Source organism: Aedes albopictus, chromosome 3 (assembly GCF_035046485.1).
Source record: "Aedes albopictus strain Foshan chromosome 3, AalbF5, whole genome shotgun sequence".
NCBI lineage: Eukaryota > Metazoa > Arthropoda > Insecta > Diptera > Culicidae > Aedes > Aedes albopictus.
Window position 1 is genome coordinate 410,398,392 of NC_085138.1, and position 26,544 is coordinate 410,424,935.

Below are 26,544 nucleotides of genomic sequence, written 5' to 3' on the forward strand. Positions count from 1 at the left end.
CGTGGAACACCATCGTTGATGTCATCAAAGGCCGATAGAGACAGAAATTTGGGAGCGAAAGTGGAGGTGATTCGACTAAACTGTACGCAGGAGCGGGAACAACAGAGGCAGACCCAGAGACTCATGTCGGCGCAGCCTCAACAAGAAAATAAAAGAAGTCGACAGAAATTTGACCTGGCTGAGGTCAAGGCGATGGCGGGCAATCGCCCAGAATGGAGATCTTTCAGTTCAGCCCTCTGCACCACCATGGGTGCGCAGGGCTTACTTTGCCTAGATAGTATCAAACTCAATGCTTTAACATAAGTACGACGATAGATTTCAATAGTCAGCGAGGTTGAAGCTTTTTACTGCTGTCCATTTCAATTTAAATGCCCTTGTGTTGCCGCAGATACCAGGATACTGACAAGAAAAAGGTTTGGCTATGAAGCCAAAGGATGTCATCATTCAATAGACTATGTTCTCGACATTTATGCGTTGAAAATAGTGGAATGCCTATTTATTCGTTAGCTAAAATATCATACATTTTAATCATACACGTTTATCTAAGTTAAATAATACGATGTCGAACGCTACGGACACTACCGCCTCTGTTGTGGCCTATTTCTCGGCGTGGTACAAGCCAGTGTTGCCAGCGTTACGCAGCCCAGCCCGGCAGCCGTACCACAGGCGTAGGCCAACACGCTTCGGTAGTAGTCTGGACAGTCGCTCCGGTTCGTACATTTCCTGCAATTAAAGGGTAACATAGGTACTACATACTGGGGTTGTGTCCGGGGTGATGTAAAAAGGGCTGTATACTCACATGGACTCAATGATGACGACCACGATGCCGGTGATGAGCTTATCGGTGAACGTGACCGCCGAATAGATGAAGCCACCCTGATCGGCATGCTTGCCGATCATATCCGCCGTGATGCACAGGCTGCTGATCATGGTGATCGAACTCCCCGCGCCAAAAAGCGATGCGATCACCAGCAACTCGAACGTGCTGAAGGTAGCCGCACTGGTGCTGAGGGCGATCCATGTGCACACCCCGACGCTAATGGTCGATCCGACCAGGTAAATCAAACTGTTGCCGACGTACTTGTTGGTGTACTTGAGCACCAGCGAAGCGATGAACGACGCCAGAAAGGACACCAACGGAACGGTGGCCAGGTGCTCCACACTGGCATTGTTCTGCACCGGGTCCGGTTGGAAGGACCGCTCGTCCAGCCAGAGGGGCATGTAGACTAGAGAGGTCGTCATGAAGAGACGCGAGAAGACGTAGCTGAAAGAAGGAAAAGATTATGATTATCTCGTCGCCTATTCATTCGACTTCAGCTCTGATACTTACAGTAGCGCATTCTGATACAGCAGTGGAGATTTGAAGAAGTTCTTCTTCGGCCGTCGCAGCACTACGTCTTCGTCGCCGCCACCACCACGTACGGTGCCATTGGCCGTTGATGTGCCGGCCACGCCTTCCACCCTCGTGCCGTCGTCCGTCCCGTCCAGAAGGGACTGTTTTTCCGGGTCCCGCTCGGAATTCTTCTTTCCTTCTGCTTTGATCACATTATGCTGCAGGGCGGTGTGCCTCCTATGCTCGTAACCGCTGAATGTGAGCGAAAAGTTGAACAGGACGGACATGGAAACCCCCACCAGGGTTAGTATTAACGAGATATCCTGTTTCGGAGGGAAGGAACGTAATGTGTGTATTAGGGTGCGGATTATTTTTTAGAATAGTTAAAACGACCCACCCCACTACCTAGTTTGTTTATTTAACGCATACACTGGGTTTTTATGCGGACGCTAACGGTAGTAATGGAATAGAATCTGCCATAGTCGACTCGGTTCGATTTACATTTCTATAGTTTGTGATCGTCAGCATATTTTATTCCGGAAGTCTTCCATCACGGCACATGTACGTTCAGAATCGGTATGCAACATATTTTGAAGGTCTGGATGAGTGTTAATATCGAGCCGTCCAGTAGAATAGATTGGTTGAAGTTTAACCATCAACCATGGTAATTATCACATCCTCTTCCTACTACATGGCGACCGTGACAGGACATCGATTTGCTGCGCTTTTTTAGTAACTTTCTAACTATTGATTTTTGCGATATAGTTTCTTTGGAGATGTTTCTACATAAGACAAAGTGCATCTTTTAACATGACTATTTGGAACAGTCAATCCACATATAAGCGGGAGATTAAAAAAAAAAAATGCTGATAGACATTTGATGTCATCGGAAAAGTTGTGCAAAATGCAATTTTAAACAATATGTATTATCAAAGACGTCATAATGCTATATCTCTCACTTTACGAGATATATTGCGTTGTCTGTGTATGACCCCTAGTAATTATATTTTTCATCATAACTTTTGAGTTTTTGAAATAATCTTCTAATTCATTACTACAAATCTAGTACTTCAGCGATCGTGTCCTATTGTGAATTCGTTTATTGGACTTTAGTTTTTGCCATCGAAAACTTTTTATTTATATTACCGTCGCACCCTAGTGCCCTTTCTTGCATACTGGAGGGAGAACCCTTAAAAATTAAACTTACACGAAATCGATAGGCGTCGCCGGGGCCTATCTGGGTGTCTGCAGTCGTACGACTTCGAAGCACCGCCCAGGTGACGATGTAAACCACCACATTGGAAATGATGGACACCGAATACCGGACCGCCGTTAGGTCCGACCGGTCCTTCTGCGACCGAGACAGCTCGGGAATCATGGCCAGGTGGGTGATCTGCACGATTGGCCACCCGAACTGGAACAACAGTATCACAATGATGAAGTACATGATTTCCCACCAGTGCGGGGCCACTTCGCACCACGGACAGAGCGAGAAGATCATCGGAAACGTCAGGAACACGATGAACGTCCCAGCAATGTGCCACTGACGCTTGGTGCCATACTTGTCGGTGAGGAAGCCCACTATTGGGGTGGCTATGGCGTCCCCGACCTGGCCCAGCATGACCAAGGCCCCGGCTTCGGCCGCCGGCATTCCGAGGGCACCTTGCATGAACAGCAACGTATAGCTGAACCAAACTCCTGCGCAGAGATCATTGTACACGTGTCCCAGACCGAAGCCGATCTTCTCCACTATCCTCAGGGTGGAGCGTCTCTCCATTTGCGTGGGATGTTCGGGCGTGGGGCCGGGGGGTCCACCGTTGGGTGGATCTTCTCCAATGGTTGTGTTTGGGGTTGTGTCTGTGACTATCTCGTCGGTTGCACCGTAACTGTGATTGGCACCGGTTCCATTCTGGATAGGTTTCTTCTTACTGACTAGGGTGGAGTTTTCGGTCATTTTCTAAAATTAATAGGCTGCAAGCGGAATTATTTGCTCGCATTTGGTGCTTTGGTGGACGGAGATTCCCAGTGGAACAGGGCCTGAAATGGAAAGAAAAAAAAACCCTAATTAATCCACCTAGCGGTGATGGTGCCTTTCTCGTGCTTAAAAATATCCTTTCAACAAAACTCAAGCGACATGTTGACGACATTGCCATAAATACAAAATGAAAACTGCTTGCTAAATCTACTCAATACAATATGGATACATTTTATATTAGCATAACATCAAATATTCAGAAATTATAAAACAAAATTCTAACCATATAAGTGTCATGAAGCCGCAAAATTTTGAAACGTCATTTTAGATTTTCCGGTCATCATTTTATGACTTCGGATATCTACCCCAACTAAACTAACCGCCATCTTGAACATTGAGACACCATCTTGGATGTCCTGGTATTCATTTTTGGACCTAAAATTACATAAAATAGTCGCCGTATTGAATTTTGGCATGTCGTTTATGATTTTCTGGTTACCAGTTTTGGACGAAGACCGGCATTCTTCCCTATTCAAACTATAGTCATATATATATAAACCTTGTGAAACAGCGGACAGCTTGGGTTTTCTGATTACAAATTTTGAATTCTGAACATATCTATCTCTCTCTTCTCTCTCTTCTTGGCGTAACGTCCTCATTGGGACAATGCCTGCTTCTCAGCTTAGTGTTCTATGAGCACTTCCACAGTTATTAACTGAGAGCTTCCTCTGCCAATGACCATTTTGCATGCGTATATCGTGTGGCAGGCACGAAGATACTCTATGCCCAAGGAAGTCAAGGAAATTTCCTTTACGAAAAGATCCTGGACCGACCGGGAATCGAACCCGTCACCCTCAGCATGGTCATGCTGAATACCCGTGCGTTTACCGCCTCGGCTATATGAACATATCTCCATACAAAATATGCCCATAATGCAAGAATTAAACATCCTATAAAATAGGCACTTACTTGAATACTGGGCCATTATCTTGGATTTTGGACCGCTATCTTGGATACTCTGGTGGACTCCGAACATATTTCCCATACCAAACACATTTATTTTACATAGTTTTAGAGCTCAAAATTCCTTAAAACAGCCGCCATCTTCTGTTGACGCGCTCAAATTTTTATTTTTCCATTCAACGTTGACCCATCCTGCTATAAATTTACACCTTAGGAATCTGAAATGGTGCGATTTGGTGAGATCGCTTTAGTTTTGTCTATATTTTGTTCTCTTTCATATATGTGAACTTAGACCGATTCGTCACTGTTGTTCATACCTAACGTTTATCAGGCCATTAAACAAAGCCACGATTTAATTTTTCACATGAACGTTGGTTCTGCTACACAAAAGCTAGTCTCTAATGTGATCTAAGGCTATTTTCTTGCTAACCGTTCATTAGATTATCAAAAAATCTGCGATCTGATGTGTCGTATATATGGGTTTGGTTCATTTTTATATTTGGTAATATCCGGTGGGATAGCCGAATCTGATTCCATGAGTCATGGACCATGACACTACCGGTTGTCCCAATTATGATCTGAGATTATTTTATTGCTTATTTTTCACCTTTACCTAATCACCGCGATTTGATTTATCGCATGTATGAGTTTGATTCACTTTTACTTTTAACCACCTTCGAAGCCACAGCTGAACCCGCAACACTACCGGGTCTGACCCTATTTTTCCATCAGGATGTCGATAAGTCGTGATCAGTCTTGTTAGAGATCACAGTCATTTGAACCTTTTCGTCGATATTCGGCCTCCTTTGTCTCCGGTATTCGCAACACAATCAATCAAACTACTGTTCGAAACAAAAATGTCAAACGAATGCACTTCACCACGATAGCGGCTTCGGAAGACGGTTCGGCTTTTGTTATTCCTGTCTTCTTCCATAACAAGAGCTATGTTGCCCATCTGTGTGCCGTATTCAATGCAACATGCAAGAATAAACTCATATTAACATTCATAATCGGAATTGGCTGAGAATCTATGCCTAATGCTAGAATTACACACGTGTCATCGTGTCAGATGACATTGATTTGACTCTTTCTTAGGTTTATTGATCTTCGTTCTACTGCTCGTGTTGTGTGTAGGTAAGAGGTAACGGTAGCGCACGAATGTAGCAAAGCAAGCTGACACCCGACTGCGGCAACGAAATGAAGGTAGTGAAAAGTGTCGAATGTTTACAAGACTGGTCGTGATTTGATACACCGCATCCATGGGTTTGGCTAAATTTTACATTTTACTACCCGGATCTGATTCTGGGTAACTACCGGCTGAACCAAATATGGTCTGACATTATTGTCTTGTTAACTGCTCATCGGTTAACCAAAAACGCTGCAAATTGATGGTGTCACATGCAGAGTTTGACAATTTCGACGGGACTCTCGGAACCCATTCCGGAACACTACCAGTTTTCTTTAGTGTGACCTAAGGCTATTTTCTAGCTAACTGTTCATCAGGTTATCGCAAAAGCCACGACTTGATGTGTCACATGCCTGGATTTGGTTTACTTTTACATTTGGCCTCTCCCGGCCACTCAAAACCGATTCCGAAACACTTGCTGGCCGTTCATTAGGTAATCTAAAAAGCCGCTATTTGATGTGACGCATGTACGGGTTTGTTTCTCTTTCAGATTTGACCACTTCGGCGGGAACCCCGGAACCGGTTCCGGAACACTACTGGTTCAAATATGGTCTAAGATGATTTTCCTGCTCATTGTCCATCAGGTCATCGAAAATGCCGTGGTTTGATGTGTCACATGCATTGGTTTGGTTCAATTGTATTTTTGGCCACTTCCAGTGGAACGCCTAGAACCGGTTCCGGAACACTACCGGTTCAGATATGGTCTGGGATGATTTTCCTGCTCATTGTCCATCAGGTCATCGAAAATGCCGTGGTTTGATGTGTCGCATGCATGGGTTTGGTTCAATTGCATATTTGGCCACTTCCAGCGGGACGCCCAGAACCGGTTCGGGAACACTACCGGTTCAGATATGGTCTGAGACTATTTTCCTGCTTACCGCTCATCAGGTTATTGAAAATGCCGTGGTTTGATGTGTCGCATGCATAGGTTTGATGCATTTTCATATCTGGTCCCTTCCTGGGGTACCGTTCCGGAACACCTAAATGGCCATATCTCCGGAACGGCTGGACCGATTCGAACCATTTTCAATAGGAAACAATGGGACCAGATTCCGCGTCGAATGAACCGTCGGTCATTGAAATCGGATGAGGTTTACTGCCAAAAAGTGATGTGAGTTTTTTTACACACACATACACACATACATACACACACACATACATACACACAGACATCACCTCAATTCATCGAGCTGAGTTGATTGGTATATGTGACTCGACCCTCCGGGCCTTCTATCGAAAAGTCATTTTTGGAGTGAACATATAGCCTTTCCAGTACACTTAGTGTACGAGAAAGGCAAAAATGAATCAAAATAATCTAAGAACCTTCATACTGATGAAACATAAATCTCTACATAACTCAAAAACATATCAAGCAAAAGAAAGACAATTTAAAATGTGGAGGTTATTGAAAGACATTTGCAGGTTTATTAAAGGAAGAAATGAAATTTTTCATACATAGTAGTAGCGAGGAAAAACGATATAAAGAGCCCCTAAAGAGGGGCACCTCCTTAAAAACAGCGTTGAACTACTTTAACCCTTATGTGGCCGACAGGGTACCCGGGTACCCAGCGCCCATTTAAAAAGCACGGTGTAGAAAAAAGCAAAAAAATTGTCGGACACATAACGGTTAAATGATTAGGGGTAGGCGGGGCAATATGGACACCCGGGGCAGAATGGACACCCTCAATATTTTCAAATATGCGATTTTTTTAGCACTTTTATTTATGGAGAATATACAGTCCATTTATCTGAAACGTAGATTCAGCAAAGAAACATTCAAAATTAAAATTATACTTGACTTTACACGAAACAGTTGCGTCCTCCGTTTTTTGTGTATAGAAATTATAATTTTCACACCATCCAAAATAAGGTTGGTAATTAATTAATTAATCGAATTTCGTAAACGTCTTATGGTGTCCAATGGACACTGTCCATACTGCCCCATAGGGGTGTCCATTCTGCCACGTATGTTTCAAGACGGTCATGAAATAGTAACATTTTTTGAAGTGGATAAATCATGTTTCTTCGTTTACACTCGTGTGCAATAGCTGTTAAATAGAATAGCTGTTAAGACATCTTGCCAGGTTTAGCTGGCAAAAACTTTAGGACACAGAGAAACAGACGTAACACTTAGAACAAATTTCATTAAAAATCATCGTCACGAAAACGTAATCGCCCAATGCTAAATGTACTGTGCTTGGCCGGGCCGCCATTAGATGGCGGTAGTGAGCAAACATCAAACAGGAACAAAACCGATACCAGCGCCGCGAGTGGTCAATCGACCTACTACTGAACATTTGAATCAACCGTTAAAAAGGTGATCGATGGGAAGCGATGAGAGTGTGACGTCTGTTTCTCTGTGCTTAGGATGTCCATATTGCCCCGCCTCCCCCTATATCTCAGCTGCTAATCCATATAATTACAATTTTCTTTCACCATTGGGAATCGCCAACACTAACTTTGCTAGTAAAAAAAAATCGAACATAGTCGTAGCAATGGAAGGGCAAATGGGGGGCACCCCATTTATGTGTTCGCCAAACATATAAAAAATATATCATCGCCGCTTTGCAAGCAAATTGTGATTTTCTTCCACGGTTAGATTCTTCAGGTGAGGTACTTCGAAGAAAAACATGCAAATCATGGGAGGAGCTATAAAAACGGTAATAATGGGCAAATCTCCCACAATTGTCCAAAAATTTCAAAAAATCATAATTTGTCCATATAAACAAAAAATAAATATTCTTGCACCAACTAGAAGCTAAGAATCTGAATTATCGAGAAAAATATCACTATCATACTAATTTCTCAGTCATCAAAAATTATTCTTTCTCTTTTACCCTTGTAAGCCAACAAGAACCCACCATTAAAGAATTAGGCATAGTTGTAGATAGGAAATAATCATTGGCGTACCTAGGATTTTTTTCTGGAGGGGGCACAGGAGGGGGGCCTGACTTATAATGACTTTTAAGCGGGATGGGCGCCAGATATGTGAATATGCAAATCGGCATTGCAGTTTTGAGAAATCAAAATGACTGTTTTAGATTTGTTCATAGTTTCGTAAACTGTATGAGTATAAATAATTCCTCCAGGATTTTCTTCCATAGCTTGTTGCAGCGATTCCATCATGGATTCCTCAAGAGATTCCTTTGAGAATTCATATATCTTCGAGGATTTGTCCTGGGATATCTTCAGTGGTTCCTCCTCTTTGAGGTTTCCTTCAGGAATTTCTCCAGAGATCCTTCTGCAGGTATTCCTTCAGAGATATCAGGATTTCTCCATATATTTCTTCCGGAATTCCTCTAGAGATTGCTCCAATAATTCCATCTGTAATGATGCGAAGTATTTTTGCAAGAATTTGTTGAAAAATATCTTTCAGAAAATTATACTAGCAATTATTTAAAAATAATCCAGGAATTGCTTAAAACATTTGTACTAGAAATTCTATAGGGGTCCATACAAGTATTCCTTCAAAAATTCGCCCAAAAATTACTACAGACACGGATTTCTTCAGATTTTTTTTTTCCAGGGATTCCTACAAAAATGCTTCCAGGAATTCGCTAAGAAAGCTTTCCTGAGATTCCCTAAGGAATTCCTCATGGAGTTTCTTCAGAAATTTCTCCAAGAATTCCTGCAGGGAATCACCTGCGAATTCCCTCTACAATTCTTTCAGGAACAACTTCCGGGATTATTTTAAAAATGCCTGCAAGAACTCTTCTTGGGATTCCTTCAGAAACTCCTCCAGGAATTAATCCACGATTTCAGGATTTCCTTAGGAATTTCAGCAATTTCTTCAGTACTGAGATTTCCTCAGAAATTTCTTCTGGAATTCCCTCAGAAATTAAACTTTGTATTTCTTCTGGAATTCTTCCTGGGATTCCTCCGGGAATTCCTCAAGGGACTCCTCCGAAAACTGCTCAAGGGATTTCTCCAAAAAATCCTCAAGGAATTCTTCCAGGATTCCTCTGAGAATTCTTGCATGGATTCCTCTAAAAAAATCTACAGGGATTCGTCCAGGCATTCCTCTAGAGATTCCTCTAGAGACTCCTCCAGGAATTCCACCAGGGATTCCTCCTGCAATTGTTCCAGTGAGTCATTAAGAGAATTCTCCAGGAATTCATTCAGGGATTGCTCATGGAATTTTTGCAGGGAGTCCTCCAGGAACCCCTCTAGAAATTTCTCAAGGAATTTTTCTAGAGATTCCTCCAGATATTCTTACAGGCGGCATGTTCCAGGCATTCCCCCAGGAGTTTTTCCAGGGATTTCTATAGGGATTCCTCCAGAAGTATCCCAGGAACTCCTACAGGAATTCCTTCAAAAATAATTATCGCAGTTCCTCCAGCAATTTCTCCTGGAAATTCTCCAGGGATTCCTTAAGAAAGTTCTCCAGGGATTTCTTCAGGAATCCAGGGATTCCTTCAAAAATTTCTTCAGAAATTCCTCCAGGAATTCATCCAGGAATTTATCCAGGAATTATTCAAGGTATTCCTCCAGGCATTCCTTTAGGATTTCATCCAAGCATTTTTCTGTGAACTCCTCCAGGAATTCCACTAAGAATTCCTCCAGGATTTAGCATTCAGGAAATTTTCCAGGGATTCATCCGGAAATTTTATCAGGAATTTCTCCTTCAGGGATTCCTCTAGAGATTCCGCCAGGAATTTTTTCATGGATCCTCCAAAAATTGCCCCAGGAATAAACCAGGAATTCCTTCAGGGATTCCTATGAGGATTCTTCCAGAGATTCCTCCAGGAATTCCTCCTGGAATTCCTTCAGAAATTGCTCTAGCAATTCCTCCTGGAATTCCTCGGGAAATTCCTCCTGGAATTCCTCCAGATACTTATCTGGGAATTCCTCTAGGAATTTCTCCAGAAATTTCTCCAGGGATTCCTTCCAAAACTTATCTAGGGATTAATACAGGAATTAACTCAAGGATTCCTCCAGGAATTCTCCCAGGGATAGTTCCTGTTGGGAATATGCAATACTGTTTCCTCTCAGTGTGGCATTCGGCGAGATCGAAGGCGAGATCAACCCTGCGAAAACTTTCCACAGCAGAGCCGAGCGAGCACGCCACGCGTGCATCAATGAGTAGCATTATTCATTCCGTCCCTTACGTTAAACCCGTTCAGACGTGATTAAAGTATTTTTCTAGTTTCATTCACACGAAGTGTTTCATTCCGAGTCCGATTCCCTTCTTTGGTTATTTCGTTTCCATTGTGTTTTGTCCACCTCTGCCCAACAGTTCCACGGAATTGCCCCAAGAATTCTTCTAGGGATTTCTCCAGGAATTCCTCCTAAGATTCCGCCATGATTTTGTCCAGAAGTTCCTCCAGGAATTCCTCCTGAGGTTTCTCCAAAAATTGCTTCAGGGATTCCTCCAGGTTTTTTTTTTTAAGAATTCCTACAGAGATTCTTCAAGAATTTCTCTAGAAATTTCTCTGAAGATTCCTCCAGGAATTAATCAAGAGGTTTCTTCAGAATTACCCCAGGAATTCCTTCAAAAAATCCTCCAGACATTGATCCTGGGGTTCCTCCTAAATTTTCTACAGAAATTACTACCACAATTTCCTTCAACAATTCCCCCAGGAATTTCTCCCGGATTTCAGGAATTACTCGAAGAAATCCTCCAGGGATTCCTGCATGAACTCCTCCTGAGATTCCTCTAGGAATTCCTTCAAGGATTCCTTTAGGAATCTTCCAGGAAGTTCTCCAGGGATTCCTTCAGAAATTACCCCAATTCTCCTGGAATTATTTCAGATATTCCTCCAGGCATTTCTCGATGGACTTCTCCAGGAATTCCACCAAGAATTCCTTCAGGAACTACCCCAGGTATTTCTTCAGGAATTCATCCAGGAATTTCTTCAGAAATTGGTCCAGGAATTCCTCCATGATTTTTTCAGAAATTCCTACAGCATTTCATCCAGCAATTTCTGTTGGAAATCTTCCAAGGATTTCTTCAGAAATTGTTTCAGAAATTTATGCAGGAATTCCTCCAGGATTTTTTTTTTCCAGGGATTCCTCCGGAAATTCTTCCATGGTTACCTCCAGGAATTAATCCAAGAATCTCTCCTCAAGGGATTCCCCCGGAAATTATCACACAGGTGTTTCTCCAAGGATTCTTCTAGGGATTGCTCCAGGAATTCTTCCTAGGTTTCCGACAGAAATTTGTCAAGAAATTCCTCCAGGCATTCCTCCAGAGGATTTTCTAGAAATTGTTCCAGGGATTCCTCCAGGGATTTTGCCAAGAGTTTCTCTAGAAATTTCTCTAAGGTTTCCTCTAGGAATTCTTCAAAAGGTTTTTTCAGCATTGGCCCAGCAATTCCTTTAGAATTGCCTTCAGGAATTCTTTCAGGAATCGATTCAGGGATTTCTTCGGAAATTGCTACAGCAATTCCTCCTGGAGTTTCCCCAAGAATTCCTTTAGGGATTTTTCCAGGAATTCTTCCTGGGTTTCCGACAGAAATTTGTCCATTAGTTCTGTCAGGCATTTCTTCTTAGGTTCCTCCAAAAAAAATCTTCAGGGATTTTTCCAAGAATTCCTAAAGGGATTCTTCCAAGAATTACTGTACAAATATCTCTGAAGGTTTTTTCTGGAATTCCTTAAAAGGATTCTTCTGAAATTTCTCCAGAGTCCTCCTAGAATTCCTCTAGGGTATTTTCCAGGAATTCATCCAAGGATTCTTTCAGGATATCTTCCAGGGTTTGCTCCAGGAATTCATACAGGAATTTCTCCAGGGAGTCCTCAAGGAATTTCTCCAGGATTTCTTCCAAAGATTTCTCCAGATATTCCTGCATGAATTCCTCCAGGAATTCCTCCACGGATTATTACAGGAATTCTTCCAGGGATTATTATAGGAATTCATTCGGGAATTCCTCCAGGGGATTACTCCGGGAATTTTTCTAGAGGTCTCTCCCAGAATTCATCTAAAGGTTTCATCAGAAATTCATCTAGGAATTTTTTCAGGGATTGTCCAAGAATTCCTTCTGTGATTTTTCAAAGAATTTCTCTAGGGATTCCTTCAGGAATTCGTCCAGAAATTCCTCAAAGGATCCTTCCAGATTTTTTTCTAGTAATTCTTACAGGGATTCCTGATGCGGCTACTTAGGATTCCTCCAGGAATTCATCCAGGGATTCCTCGAGGCATACTTTCAGAAACTCCTCCAGAGATTCCTACAGTTTTTACTCCAGGCATACCTACAGGAATTCCTCTAGGGGGTTTCCCAAGAATTCCGTCAAGGATTACTTCGGGAATTCTTGTAGTGATTGCTTCAGAAATTCCTCTCGGGATCTTTTCAAAAATTTATTCAGGGGTTCGTTCAAAAATTTCAGTACCCGTCAATCATCTTCTCCAGGGAATCATCCAAGATTTTTTTCCAGGATTATCTAAAGATTTTTTGAACTTCTTGAAGGATTTCTAGAGGAATTGCTCCAGCGATTTGTATTGGAATTCTTCAATATTATTTTTCAGGGATACAGTAGAAAGGAAATTCTCCAAAAAGTCATCCAGGTATTCTTTCAAAATTATCTCCGGGAAATCTTTAAGGAGTTCATTCACAGATTTATTCAGGAATCCATCCATGAATTTCTTCAAGAATACTCCCTGCAGTTCCTGCACAGTGGTTACTTCATAAAGTCGTCCTGCGATTCTTTCGGAAATATATCCTGTGATTCTTACACAGTCACTGTAACTAACTTTCATTTTTTTTGTCTGTATTAACGAGATTTTTAACCCTAGGTTAGTTCATCTCGGGACCCACGTTTTTCTTCCCTTCCGAAGGAAGAACCCACATTTTTGTGAGTATGTCGGGAGTGGGATTCAATCCCAGATCCTCGGCGTGATAGTCAAGTGTTCTAACCACCACACCAGGTCCACTCCACAAAAACTTTATATATATGTATAAGTACTTACATGCTAGAAGCGCTTTCGGACATTTCTCCAGGTAACCCTTCAGGAATTCATCCAGAGAAGATTCTTTCGGAATTCTCCCAGGAACTGTCGAGGAATTCCTCCAGGGGAATTCCAGAATTTTTCTCCGAAAATACTTCCAAGAAATTCTTCAAGAATTTCTCCATGCAGAGATTCTTACTAGGACACCTCAAGCTTGTATGGGATAATTACATCTCAAAAAGTTCGATGGGCACCCTTTCGGTTTGTTCTGATTTTCAGCTAAAGTCATTCACAATTGGGCGGTGCTAAACTCGTCTGAAGTTTGTATGGAGGTTCATATGGAAAAAAAGGATCAATTTCGCTACCAGCACTACACTAGTTTGTATAGGATAGGTGAGGTATTTTTTTAACGTAATGTACAAAATACAACAGCGTGAATGCTGAAGAGTGCAGTAATGCTTTTCAAGAATATAATGTTATTATTTCCAATTTCATCGTGTTACGTTTAGTTATAAAAGGTAGTTGGTACCAATTTGCTGAGGCAGTTCAATCCAACCCTCTATTCTTTTTGGCGTAACGTCTAACCTAGGATAATGCCTGAATCGCTTAGAGTTCAATGCGAACGTTGAAAAATATTATAACTTCCTCAATGATCATTTGAATTTATGCATTCTTTGATAGACACGCAAATACTCGATGCCCAAGAAAGTCAATGAAATTTATAGTTATCGACTAGAAATCACCTTCTTCTGGAAATGTCTGCTGGATCTAGGAGCCCTCCTTTTGTTCTTCTATTATGGTTTTCGGTTATCCAAATTCGTTATTGATTTAACTTGCATTTCGAATAATCTTCCGGATGACTTTTTAACATTTTCACAGAACCATAAGCTTCCAGTAAGCACCTTCAGCATTGAGAAAAACATATTTGTTTTGAAGATTCTTACTACTGCAGGTATGTACATTAAAAAGTAAGCACTACAAATTCGAAAAAAAATGCAAAATTGATTGGACAGCGACACTTGTGGAAATCAAAAGGTTACCGCCACAGACAAACAGACGTAACACTTGCAAAATTTCCATCGACCACACTTTTAACGATCATTTTAAATTTTCATAGTTGTGGCTTTCACAACCAGAGGCGCGCGCATCGTTTTTCTATGCGTTTGACGTTTCACACTAGCGCCTTCTGTTGACGATATTGCACAACACAGCGATTCGTGCAACTTTTCCACCAGGTGATGGTAGTGTGAACTGGGCGATGAAATTCCATGAAAATCGTTCAATGTGTTACGTCTGTTTGTCTGTGCTACCGCTGTCCGATGATCTATTTTGCACATTTCGGTTTCTTTGTCACGCCGATACCTGAGAAAGAAAACATGTTGTACTTCGTACCTATATGCAAAATTCAGCATACTTTTATTTATAGTTCCATATCAAAAATTGAGCTCAGTTCATCAAAGCAAACCATAGTTACAGCATCTCAAAGTTGGCAATTTTGTATGAAAATCAGGTATTATTTATGATCTACAGTATATATTCTACTGTTAATTGCTTACTTGGTTGCTCATTTCCCTTGAAAAGTGCATGTACAGTATGCGGCAGGAAAAAATGCGAAAGTGTTTTTCAACTTCAAACTTCATTTCCGTCCATTTGACATTAACCAATCTATGTTTCAACGTTCCATGATCTATAATAGGCTAGTTTTCTGAAAAGTTAATTAAAAAATTTCCCATTTTGGTCACTAACCTTTACAGGGCGGCGCCTAAAGATGAAGACAACCAAAATTTTCAAACCGCAGAAAATCGCACAGGTCGCTAAATTTCGCATCTGATAAAACAAAATTTTTGATTTTCTCTACAATATCATCAAATATATGTAATTATTTCATCTGGTATGTGGAACTACATGGCTCTGGATCAGTGTGGTCTGGTTGTTCATCGAATTTGAGCTAATTTTGTTACTGTTAGAGTCATTTTGTTTAATGACCATTGGGCGCGCAGTTTATTGATATCCGCTTATTAGGCCTACATTATCACATGTTAAACATCAAATATGTTCATTTTTATTTTTCAGTGCTAGAATATAGACATTGACTGATACACTGTCATGAAAAAAAAATCATATATATCCCATATTTAGCGTGTAATAGTGCCTTGAACTTTTCGCATTTTTTCCTGCCGCACCCTGTATTGCATCATACCATCATAGCGTGCTCTGAACTTGATCTCACATATCGTACTTAGGTTGGGGGTCGTCCATAAATGACGTAGCTTTTTTTAAGCGATTTGTAATACCCCCCTCCCCCCTCGTAGCATTTCGTCACATATTCAGATACCCCCCTCTATAAATGACGTAGCTTCTTGAACACCCTCCCCCCCTTATTTCATTTTTCGAATGAATGTAATCAGTTTCGTACCTTTTAATTCCGCCCTATGTTGCTTATCCTTTGACAGATACGCGTATTTCGACTACCACTTGTAATCTTCCTCAGTGTCAGTTATCCAGTGGGCACTGACACTGAGGAAGATTACAAGTGGTAGTCGAAAAACGCGGATCTGTAAAAGGATAAGCAACATAGGGCGGAATTAAAAGGTACGAAGCTGTTTACATTCATTCGAAAAGAGTATTCTGCTTAGAGGATTCGAAAAGTAGGTACAAGATCTGATTTCATGTTTATAGAATATTATAAAAAAAAACAATAGCAAAATAACATTGCCGACTGCCAGGATCAGATCGCCGACAACCAGACCATAGGTGCAACCTGTGGAGATTAACTCAATAAACCACCCATCGTTCTGATTGATGCCGAAGAACAGTAAATTGATGCTCCCTACATACCATATTAGACTGAACTCTTCCGAAGATATTAGTTTGCTCACTAATAAATCTCTTCAAAATATCAAATTGGTTTCTTCTAAAACTCTTACGGCAGTTCATTTTGGAATTCATCAAGGAGTTTTTTTGGGAATCCTGTTTTGAGAATTTCTCCCTTTTTAATTCCTCCAGGATTTCCTTCTGGGATTTCTCCAATAATTTCTTTTGGGATTCCATATTTGAAAATTCCTCCTTATTGTATTCCTTCAGGGGTTCCTTCAGAGATCCCTCAAACGTTCCTTCTGAGATTTCTCAAGCAGTTTGTTTTCTAATGTTTTTCTAAAAGTTTATCCATGGTTTGCTTCAAAAGTTCTTTCAAGGTTTTCTTCTCCTTTCTTCCACAAGCAGTTTCTTCGGACATCTCTTCAGAGATTTAAACCGGATTTTTTTTTGAGATTCCATAAGAACTTCTTTCTGTGTTTCCCAAAGAAGTTCCTTTCGGGATTCTTCCAGGAACTCCTTCTTGATATTCTTCAGTAATTCACTTAGATATTCGTTCCGAGATCTCGGCAGGAAAACCCACCGGTCTTTAAAAGCCCTCCCAGGAATTGCTTCTGGGATTCTTCCAGGAGTTCTTTATCGGATTCCTTCAGGAATTGCTTCCTGGATTCTTCTGAAACTCCTCATGGACTTCCTTCTAGGATTTATCCAGGATTTTTATTACCGGAACTCCTCCAGGAACTTTTTCCGACATCTTTCCATTCTCTTAGAATTCCGCGAGGAATCTCTTTACGGATTCCTCCCATTGTTCTTTCTGGAATTCCTCCAGGATTTTCTTTCTTATATTTCACCAGGAGTTATGTCCAGATAATCTTCCGGGATTTTCTAAAATTACATTCGGGATCCCTTCAGAGATTCCTTCCGGGATTCATTCAAAAATTTATTCCGTGTTTTCTTCAGAAGATGAACCAGTAGTTCCTTCTGAGAATCTAAAAATATTTTTTTTCCAGGAGTTTATTCAAGATTTTTCCGAATGTTCCATCTAGAACTGCTCAAGGAACTTCTCACGGAGTTTCTTTTGAAATTTCTCTATGATTTCCTTGCCAAATTCCTCCAGGAGTTCCTTCTGCAATTCTTCTGGAAGTTCCTTCTGAGATTCCTCCAGATCCTTTTGGAATGTTTTTATGGGAATCCCAGTAGGAATTACTGTGGAAATGTTGTCCTTCTCCTGTTGGGTAAACCTATAAAGAACACCATGAGAAATTCGTTACAAAGCTGCTAGAGGAGCTCCTTAAGAAATTGTTGGAGGAATTCTTCGAGGAAGTCCTGTAGAAAAGAGTTCCTGAAATAATGCCATAATGTAAAAACTTAGAAAAATTTTCCTTTGCAACCTTAGCGGCATGCAGTGCTCTATAGCAAGCAACAAACTTTTGGTCGTGAGCAGCATTTGAGCGAAATTGATTTTTGTCTGCAAACACAATACATTATTCTTTACGCAGGATTTCAAAACCATTTTCTCAGATACAGTTGTTGCGTCCGATAGCTGCATGTCTTATTATTTAAATGAGGCTGGCTTTAATCTTCATTATTGGTTATTTACATTGATGTGAGTGAAAAAAAATCATTCAATATATATTTTTTTACGATTTACTGGATAATGATACTTAATGCATGTAAAAATTATATTAAATACGAAATACTTTTTTCAATAGGCTTAGTAGAAAGCTACGTAGCATATCATAAACCCCTACCCTCCTATCGTCACACTTCGTCACAAAATCACAAACACCCCCCTCCCCCCTAAAAAGCTACGTCATTTATGGACGACCCCTTGCGAAACAATTCCACACAAATATGAAGATCGCTACTGTTTGATTAAACTATCTACACATAGTCACGCTTGGTTTTACCACTGCACTGATAGCTATCGGCACTGTCACAAGAAAAAACCTCCCAGAACTCGCATCCGATGCGATGTTGTGCTTCTTTTCGCGCTTGGACTCAAACTAGGTATCACTGTTTGCTCGAGCAAAAACCAGTTTCGAAGATTCGATTCCACTATGATTAGCTCACCTTTGCACTAAACTACAACAGCTCCCGATGATGGTAGCCCAGCTGACACGTGTACATGATTTATCCCACTGCTGGTAATTGCGCCTCGACTCGACTACTTAGATCCCAGCGTCCTTGTCTGAGCGCGGTTCGTGATGCTGAGCTGAATTCCTCCGATTGCTACGTTCATAAAATTCCTGGTCGATGACTTCTTCGATTTGCTAGGGTTGCGATTTCACTTGGTTGGTTTACTGGGTGGCGGCGATATCGGGTTCGGGTATTTACACTTGAAGTTTGGGTGGTTAATCACTTTTTTTATTGGCGGCGTATGTTTTGTACGGAACTAGCAAACGCCGTGTTTGCGTATTTACCTACAAGCCACCCAGCGAAACGTCACTGAATACTGAACACTGGATTCCTCTTATCACGATTGCTTATGTGTATATCTGAAATTGCACAAACCTCCCATCTCTGCGCACATGTTTTGGATGGATACGGTTTATAGCTCGAACGTTTCGTTTGCTGGTAGTTGTGTATAAGGGTGGGTCAATACTGTGTGGAAAAAATCAAATTCCCTCGTATTCAATCACATCATAAGTGTTCAGGTTCCATTAGAGGGCCTACACAACTGTAAAGATTTTGAACACAATTGTTTAGCCTTTGAGCATCGTGGTAGAAATTTATATGAGATTTTGGCCAGTCGTTCAGGATCCGAAATGGAACTGACAAAATATTGATCTAAACAAAAACACTCACAATGACCCACTCTATTGAATATATCCCCCCACACACCACCGATGATTCAGAAAGCGATACAGACGCGGTAAGCCCCAAACAATGAAACTCTCTTGCGAACCGACGAAGATGGAGCGCGAATCACTATACCTCGAGGAGAGTGGATACCGAATCACCGTACAACCTTCTTGGACAAGCGCTGGAAGCGAACTGCGGCCGAGCGATCACCGGTGAGCTCTGGCAAAAAGTGACGGGACGGGTCTCACGAAAATTGTGGAGTAGGAACTTTTACAACTTCCCCCTCGCTCCACATACATCAATCAAAGCGTGGAACACACCTTATAGCTTACCTTTATTTCACCTGCGACTGGATGTCTGTGATCCGCTGGCTCGTTGTTGGTGCGTAGCCTCTGCAAGCCGTTACGGCGCGTTCCGAGTTTGGTTTTTTCTACGCGCGTAACAGGACACCTTCCAACCCAAGTAGGCTTCCTCTTCGCAGCAATCGAGCAACCGGGTGGAAATGACTACGCGCAGATTGCCATGCAAAGATAGATGCATGCGCGCGCAAAAAAATGACCGGACTACTAAGTTCTTTGTTCTGCGTAAGGCGAAAGGTTGTTGTGTTGTAGGACTGGGTCGCGTCGCGACGACTTCGGGTAACTGGGATGATGATCCACATGGTCTGCTCTATTTGTTCCCGCGCACGTATTTTCTCTCATTCTCGTTCTTCGAATCTAATCTATGTCTAGGTATTGTATGCATGCATTAGATGGTTGCGCATCCGAGGAGGCTCTCTGTATCGCATTGTTTGTCCAATCAGTCCGAGTGTAGCCCTCGCATTAGTGTATTAGATGAATACTGTTTGTACACTGATAGCGGTCGTTGATGGAGCAGCCCTTTGACGGCGTATCGGTAGCAGAAACCATTCAGACTATCTCAAACATTGTAATTGGGTGTGAGCGATAATCACACCGAATTACAAACAAAAAAGAAAAACATATATTTCAGTGAGTTTTACTGATGTGTGGAATTGGAGCTACTTTTATCGGAGCTACAGCGAATGTTTTAGATTTGTCCCGACGTTTTGACCCTGTTTCGAGTCTTTTTCCTTTGAAGAAGGTTCGAAACAGAATCGAAACGTCCGGACAAATCTAAAACTCTGAAAACAGTGATCCTCAGCATTACTAGCCAAGTAACCATGCTGTTGAAGCTGTAAGTATTGCACATATAAAGCGCACATATTGTCATGCATTGCCCTACATTAACAATTGAAGTTGAATTAAAGTGGCAACCTAAGAAACATTTTCGCTGAATAAAAGTGGAACAAAAAACCCTTAAGCAAACTTTAGCTTAGGAAACTGCTATTCAGCTAGTTATGTTTCTTGGGAAGTGGCGCCACTATAGCTGACTTACGATTATACTGGTATAATCGTAATTCAACAATAATGGTGCCACTTCTCACTTTAAAACAGACCACCGAGATGAGCCAGCCCTGGGCTGAAAATCTCGTTAATAAAGATAATAATAATAACTTTAAAACAGCTTTACTGGTTTATATAGAGTAATACATGTCAATATATGAACGTTATTTATGCGATACGTACAGCTTCAGGCACGGTAACAGCTGGGTATACTGCGCAATTCAGATCCCATTGTGATCCACTAGCCTCTGCCCATTGGCGTAGCTAGAGGGGGGGCCTGGGGGGCCAGCCCCCCCCCCCCCCCCCCCCCAGAATCCACCAGGCCCCCTCCAGAAATTTTTCATGACTTTATATATGGAAATTAGAAAAAAATCTTAAAACCACTGTCGTGGTGACAAACATAGATCTATAATAGACATTTATTTGGCATAATGTGTGTTCAAATTGACAGTTATTGGAGACTATTCTCAACTTGTCACTCTTTACAATATCATTCTTCAAAATGGTCTATGTAATTAGTTAGTTTTGTTTGGAAATATTATATAACCAGAGTTATATAAATAACAATGCTTTGTACATCTTCTTTTTTAAATCGCTGAGAAATTAAATCTAAATGATAATTTACAGGAATTCTTTGATGAGTATCTTCAAGAATCTTTGAATTTACTAGCAGCATTACTGCAAAATATGGTTAAGTGCTTCTTTGTGGAATTCAAGTATCATGTGGGAAAAAATCTGGTTGAATTTGCAATGGAATTCCAGCAAAAGTTTTTGAATTCCTAGTGAGAATAGATGTTACTTAATAAGAAATAATCCATGTAGCTCAAGCGTAAACGCGAGTGTATTCTTTAAAACCATGCTGGAGGTGATTTCTAGTCGGTCACTAATATTTTTTATTTCGTGGGCCTTCAAACAATGCACACATTCAAATGGTCATTGATGATTTTTTTTTATATATTTAAAAGCTGGCGCTGCAAGGGGTAATCTTCAAGGTATTCATGATGGGATTCCTTAGAGATTTCTTGGAGATAATTGTGAAAGAATTCCAGGATGACTACTTGGAGAATTTCTTGGCTTCTGTGTCCCTCTAAAATTATCTAAATGAATTCCAATACAAATCGCTGGAGGAATTCCTCTAAAAATCCTTCAAATTATTCAAAAAATCTACAATAATACAATAATCCTAGAAAAATGCCTGGAGTGAATCCCTGAAAAAGATTATGAACGGATTACTGAATTTTTTGAACTGACCGCTGTATAGATTTTTAAAAAAATCCAGAGAGTAATTTTGGAAGAAATCATTACAGGAATTCTCGGAGCAATACCTGTAGGAATCCCTGGATGAATTCCTGGAGGAATCCAAAAAGATATTATGCGAGAATTTCAGGAAAAAAAATTAGAAGAATCCGCATCAGAAATCCCTGTAGAACAGTGGTGCTCAGGTTGATGTATGCCGCGGGCCAAATTGAGATTTTGCGTCTGAGCCGCGGGCCGCAGTATGAAAATTTTCGTGAATATTGTATTAAAGGTGTTCTAACTTTATTGGAGTATTGGAAAATCATAGATTTCTTGGATAATTTCGATAAGTATCTCTTGCACTTCAATACCTTCAAGGATCTCAGTTTGACCATTGGAAACATATTGAAAATAGGAAATTCTATCCGATTGTGAGTTATTTGTAGTAGCGAATCATTTATTGCTAGTTATGGATGGATTATCTAAACACCATTTTCAAAATTTAGCATCAAACTACAGAAAAAAAAACTGTAGCTACTGCCACATGGTGAATTTTTTATATAACAAAAAAAAAAATTTGCTTGAAATTATTAAATACCCCCAATTGCATAAATGTTTGACAAAACGAAAGATTTTGTGGAGAGTATTAAATCCACTTCTTAAAAATAATAGGACTTGGACTTGGAATCATGTTTTCAATCTTACCTCGGTAAGACCGAATGTTTAAAAATAATGATAAAATCCACAGTCAAGATTAACATGAACTAAAATAACTTTTTGCACAACTCTTCTAATCATGGAAAATTATTAAAAGTATTAATGTTGCCATTGAAAACATTTAATCATAAATGAAAGATAAATATTTGCATAAGATTGAGCATCATAATATTAAATTAAACACATTTTGTTTCATTATTTTGAACGATCAGTAACTTTTTTCCAAAGTACTCTGCGGGCCACATTCAAGAGCTTCGAGGGCCGCAGTTTGAGCACCTCTGTTCTAGAGGAATTCTGAGAGAAATTTCTGGTGGAGTTCCAGGAGAAATTTCCAGAGGAATTTCTGGAGGAACTCCAGGAGCAATTTCAGAGGGAATTTCTGGAAGAATTACTGGAGGAATCATCGGTGGAATTCCTGTAGGAATCCATTAAACAATTTCTGGAGGAATGTGTAGAGGAAACAGAGGAGAAGAAATTCTTGGATTTATTCTTGGAGGAAACCCTGGAAGGATTTCTGGAGTAATTCCTGGAAGAATTCCTGAAGCAATTGTTGTACGAATTTCCGAAGAAATGCCTGGAGGAATTCCTGGATCCATTCCTGAATAAATTCCCGGAGGTATTCCTGAAGAAATACCTGGGGTAATTCCGGTGAAATTCGTGGTAGAACTCCTGGAGGAGTCGCTGGAGAAAATGCCAGGGAAGAATGCCAGGGGGAATACCTGGAATAGTTCTTGAATAAATTCTGGAAAGAATTTTTGGGGAAATTTTTAAAAGAATCCCTTGAGGATTTCCTGGAGGATTCCTGAAAAATATTTGAAGGAATTCCTAGAAAAATCTTAGGAGGAATTCATGCAGGATTCCCAGGAGAAATTATTGGAATAGTTCTTGGATGAACTCCGGTAGGAATTCTTGAGGAAATTTCCTTATGAATCCCTGGAGGATTTTATAGATAAATTTTTGGAGAAATTGCGGTTGTAATTTCTGAAGGAATCCTGGAATGTCTGGAGGAATCCCTATAGAAATCTCTGGAGGAACTTCTGAAGGAATGCCTGGAGGAACCCCTGGATAAATTTCTGGAGACATGCCTGTATCAATTCCTGGAGGAGTATCTCTCTGGAACGAAATCCTGGAGGAATCTCGAGAGAAGTTCTGGAAACAATTACTTTAGGAATTTCAGAAGAAATTCCAAGATAAAATTCTGAAGAAATTCCAAGAGAAATTTCTGAAGAAATTCCAAGAGAAATTTCTAGAGGAATTCCAAGAGGGATTTTTGAAGGAATTCCTGGAGGAATTGCGGTAGTGATTTCTGAAGGGATTCCTATGGGAGTTCCTGGATCAATTCCTGGAGGGCTTTCTGAAGAGATTTTTGGGGTAATTCTTAAGAAACCTTTTGAGGAATTCCTGGAGGCATCTTTAAAGTATTTTTTAGAGAATTACTTAGAAGAATCCCTGGGGGAATTCTTGGAAATAAACCTGGAAGAATCCCTGAAACAATTTCTGGAGGAGCCTCAGGAGGAATTCCTGAACAAATCTCTATAGGAAATCTTGAGGAAATTCCGTGGAACTATTAATGGAAGAACTCCAGGAGAAATTTCTAAATGAATACCTTGGGGAATCCCTGAATGAATTCCTGGAAGAATCTCAAGAGGAGTTCTGGTAGAAATCCATGGAGAAATTTCTGAAGGAATTCCTGGAGGAATTTTTAGAGGAATTCTGAAAGGCATTTCTGGTGGAGTTCCAGGAGGAATTTCCAGAGGAATTTCTGGAGGAATTCCAGTAGAAATTCCAGAAGGATTTTCAGGAGGAAATACTGCAGGAATCATCGGTGGAATTTCTGTAGGGATCCATGAACTAATTCCTGGAGGAATGTGTAGAAGAAACCCTAGAGAAGAAATTCATGGATTAATTCTTGGAGGAAATCCTGCAAGAATTCCTGGATCCATTCTTGATTACATTCCCGGAGGAATTTCTGAGGAAATACCTGCGGCAATTCCTGGAGAAATTCTTGGTAGAAATCTTGTAGGAGTCCCTGGAGAAATGCCTGAATGAGTCCTAGAGGATTGCCAGGAGGAATACCTGGAATAGTTCTTGAAAAAAAAAATCCTGGAGGAATTTCCGAAGGAATCCTTTGAGGAGTTTCTGGAGGAATCTCAAGATTTATTACTGATGAAATACAAAATTCGATACCTGAGGGAATTCCAGAAGGAGTTTATGATGAATTCTCAGAGGAAATACTGAAGAAACCGCTAAAATTCCTGAGGAAATCCTGAAATCCTGGATTAATTCCTGGGGGAGTTTCTGAAGGAATCCCAACAAGAGTTCTTGCAGGCATTTTTGAAATAATCCCGGAATTCGTTTTTGAAAGAATAACAGAAGAAATTCCCAATGAATCCCTGGAGGAACTTTTGAAGTAATTTCTGAAGAAACCCGATGAGCAATCCCGGAAGCAACCCCATAAGGAACTCTTTATGTAATCTCAGGAGAGCTTTTTTTAGCAAATACCTGGAAGAGTTTTTGTAGGAATATTCCTGGATAAAAAAAATGTTGAAATCAATGTCTGCAGTAATTGTTGAAGGAATACTAGGATCCCTAAAGGTTTTTTGTACAATTTTTTCAAACAATTCTTGGAATATTTTTTAATAATCTGTAAGTAAAATTTTTTTAAAGATTTTCTGGAATACATTCCTGCAGAAATACTTCGAATCATTCCGTATGGAGAAATCCCTGTAGAAATCTCTGAATACCTGCAGAAATACCTTAAAGGATCTCTGGAGAAATTCCTAAAGGAAACCTCGAAAAAAGCACTGAAACAATTACTGGAGGAACCTCTCACGATATCACAGGACAAATCCCCGAAAAAATGTCTAGTGGAATCCCTAGATGCAATTCAAATAACTCAACGTACATATGTACAGATGGGTAAATTATTGGTTAAATTGGGAAAAAATCCACAGCTCCACGCAGAAAAAAGCATGGTAAAATCAAAAATATTCCAGGTAAACTCAAATAAATTGTCAATTTGTTCTGGCAACAAAAATAAAACTGTTTGGAGCAAATCGAACGTCACATTTGAAGCAAATTCAATCCATTTTTGAAACAAACATGTATCTTCTGACTGGTTATGTTAGAAACAAATGTAAAAATTTTTGTTTTTTTGTGGCAGGTCGGCCCTACGGAAATATTTGTTTTCCAATTAAATTTACAAAATTATTTCCTTCTCTAGGAAAATCCACTTCCCGCGTGGCACTTTCAATGCCAACATCATGTAGATAACATACGCTCCCGAAATCAATGGGATTTCGTGGAAACTTTTGGTGAAACATGCCTTTTTTTGCAAGAGGAAAACTTGTTTGGTGATGCAGCTGGAACTTGAGAGTTTTGTTTATGTTCTCGACGGCGGAACGGGGGGCTCTTCAATGGGTATTGGAGAAATCAATATGTAATTGAGTTTGTTTTAAAAATTAATATTTTAGTTTTAAATATTTTATCAGTTTACTGAATAAACATGAATATTTTTGTTTCAAACGAACGAAATTTGTCTCCGTGTCAGGTGAGATCTCACCTGAGCTGTGGATTTTTTCCCAATTTAACCAATAATTTACCCTTCTGTACATATGTACGTTGAGTTATTTGAATTTCATAAATTGACCACACGGATTGGTATTACCGAAAATTTGCACTTCAAGTGAATCCCTAGATGCATTCTTGATTGAATATCTGAAAGAAGCCAGAATAGAATCACTGAAGCAAGCTATGGAAAAAAAATCTTGGAGGAATTGTTAGTGTTGCGGTTGATGCGACAAAGGGGAAAATTTCTGGACTCCTATTTAGCAGACTCGTTTTTGCTTGAGAGAATGCTTTAAGCTGTAAATTTATTTCTATGATTATTACAATTTTAATAAAGAGTGTTTGTAACGACTTACGTTTTTAGTCCTTCCTTTTTGTTTGTCTGTCACTGTCCGCAACCTTTTGGTTGATTATAACTTGTCTGTGTCGTACAATGTTTTATTAATTTTATTTCATATATGTGTATTTAGATGTACTTACGAGTTCAATAATAAGTTCAAAGTTGATTAGATTTTAACTAGCAAATATTTTAGAAATTAGAGGAACAGAAAATCGAAACCACGTTTGTGTTGTCTATTCGTTTTGTGTTGTTTTATCTTTGTTCACCTCGTTGACAGCTGCGTAGATCCCCGGTACAGAAGGTTGATCAATGTTATCGACCA

The 26,544-nt window shown here is 40.2% G+C and overlaps 1 protein-coding gene and 1 long non-coding RNA gene across 9 annotated transcripts in view; both read right to left on the reverse strand.

The window, feature by feature from the left end:
* Nucleotides 1-6,756, reverse strand: part of LOC134289776 (uncharacterized) — a 57,355-nt gene extending 50,599 nt beyond the window's left edge. Inside the window, exon 1 of the long non-coding RNA XR_009998659.1 lies at nucleotides 4,025-6,756. This is a non-coding gene — a long non-coding RNA (uncharacterized LOC134289776). The remainder of the gene's footprint in view (nucleotides 1-4,024) is intronic.
* On the reverse strand, nucleotides 496-19,614 carry LOC109403501 (major facilitator superfamily domain-containing protein 12). Of its 8 annotated transcripts, none has more exons than XM_062856249.1 (6): nucleotides 18,973-19,230; nucleotides 18,228-18,728; nucleotides 2,541-3,370; nucleotides 1,331-1,656; nucleotides 800-1,264; nucleotides 496-723 (listed from the first exon to the last, which is right to left on the reverse strand). In XM_062856249.1, exons 3-6 carry the CDS (start codon nucleotides 3,285-3,287, stop codon nucleotides 579-581), a joined length of 1,683 nt encoding a protein of 560 aa, XP_062712233.1. In that variant the 5' UTR covers nucleotides 3,288-3,370; nucleotides 18,228-18,728; nucleotides 18,973-19,230; the 3' UTR covers nucleotides 496-578. The 8 variants fall into 8 exon arrangements, with proteins under 8 accessions (XP_062712233.1, XP_062712234.1, XP_019531869.3 ...); XM_062856250.1 differs by having other exon boundaries at nucleotides 18,228-18,677; nucleotides 18,963-19,230; XM_019676324.3 differs by having other exon boundaries at nucleotides 18,963-19,230.
* Nucleotides 19,615-26,544: the final 6,930 nt, after the last annotated feature.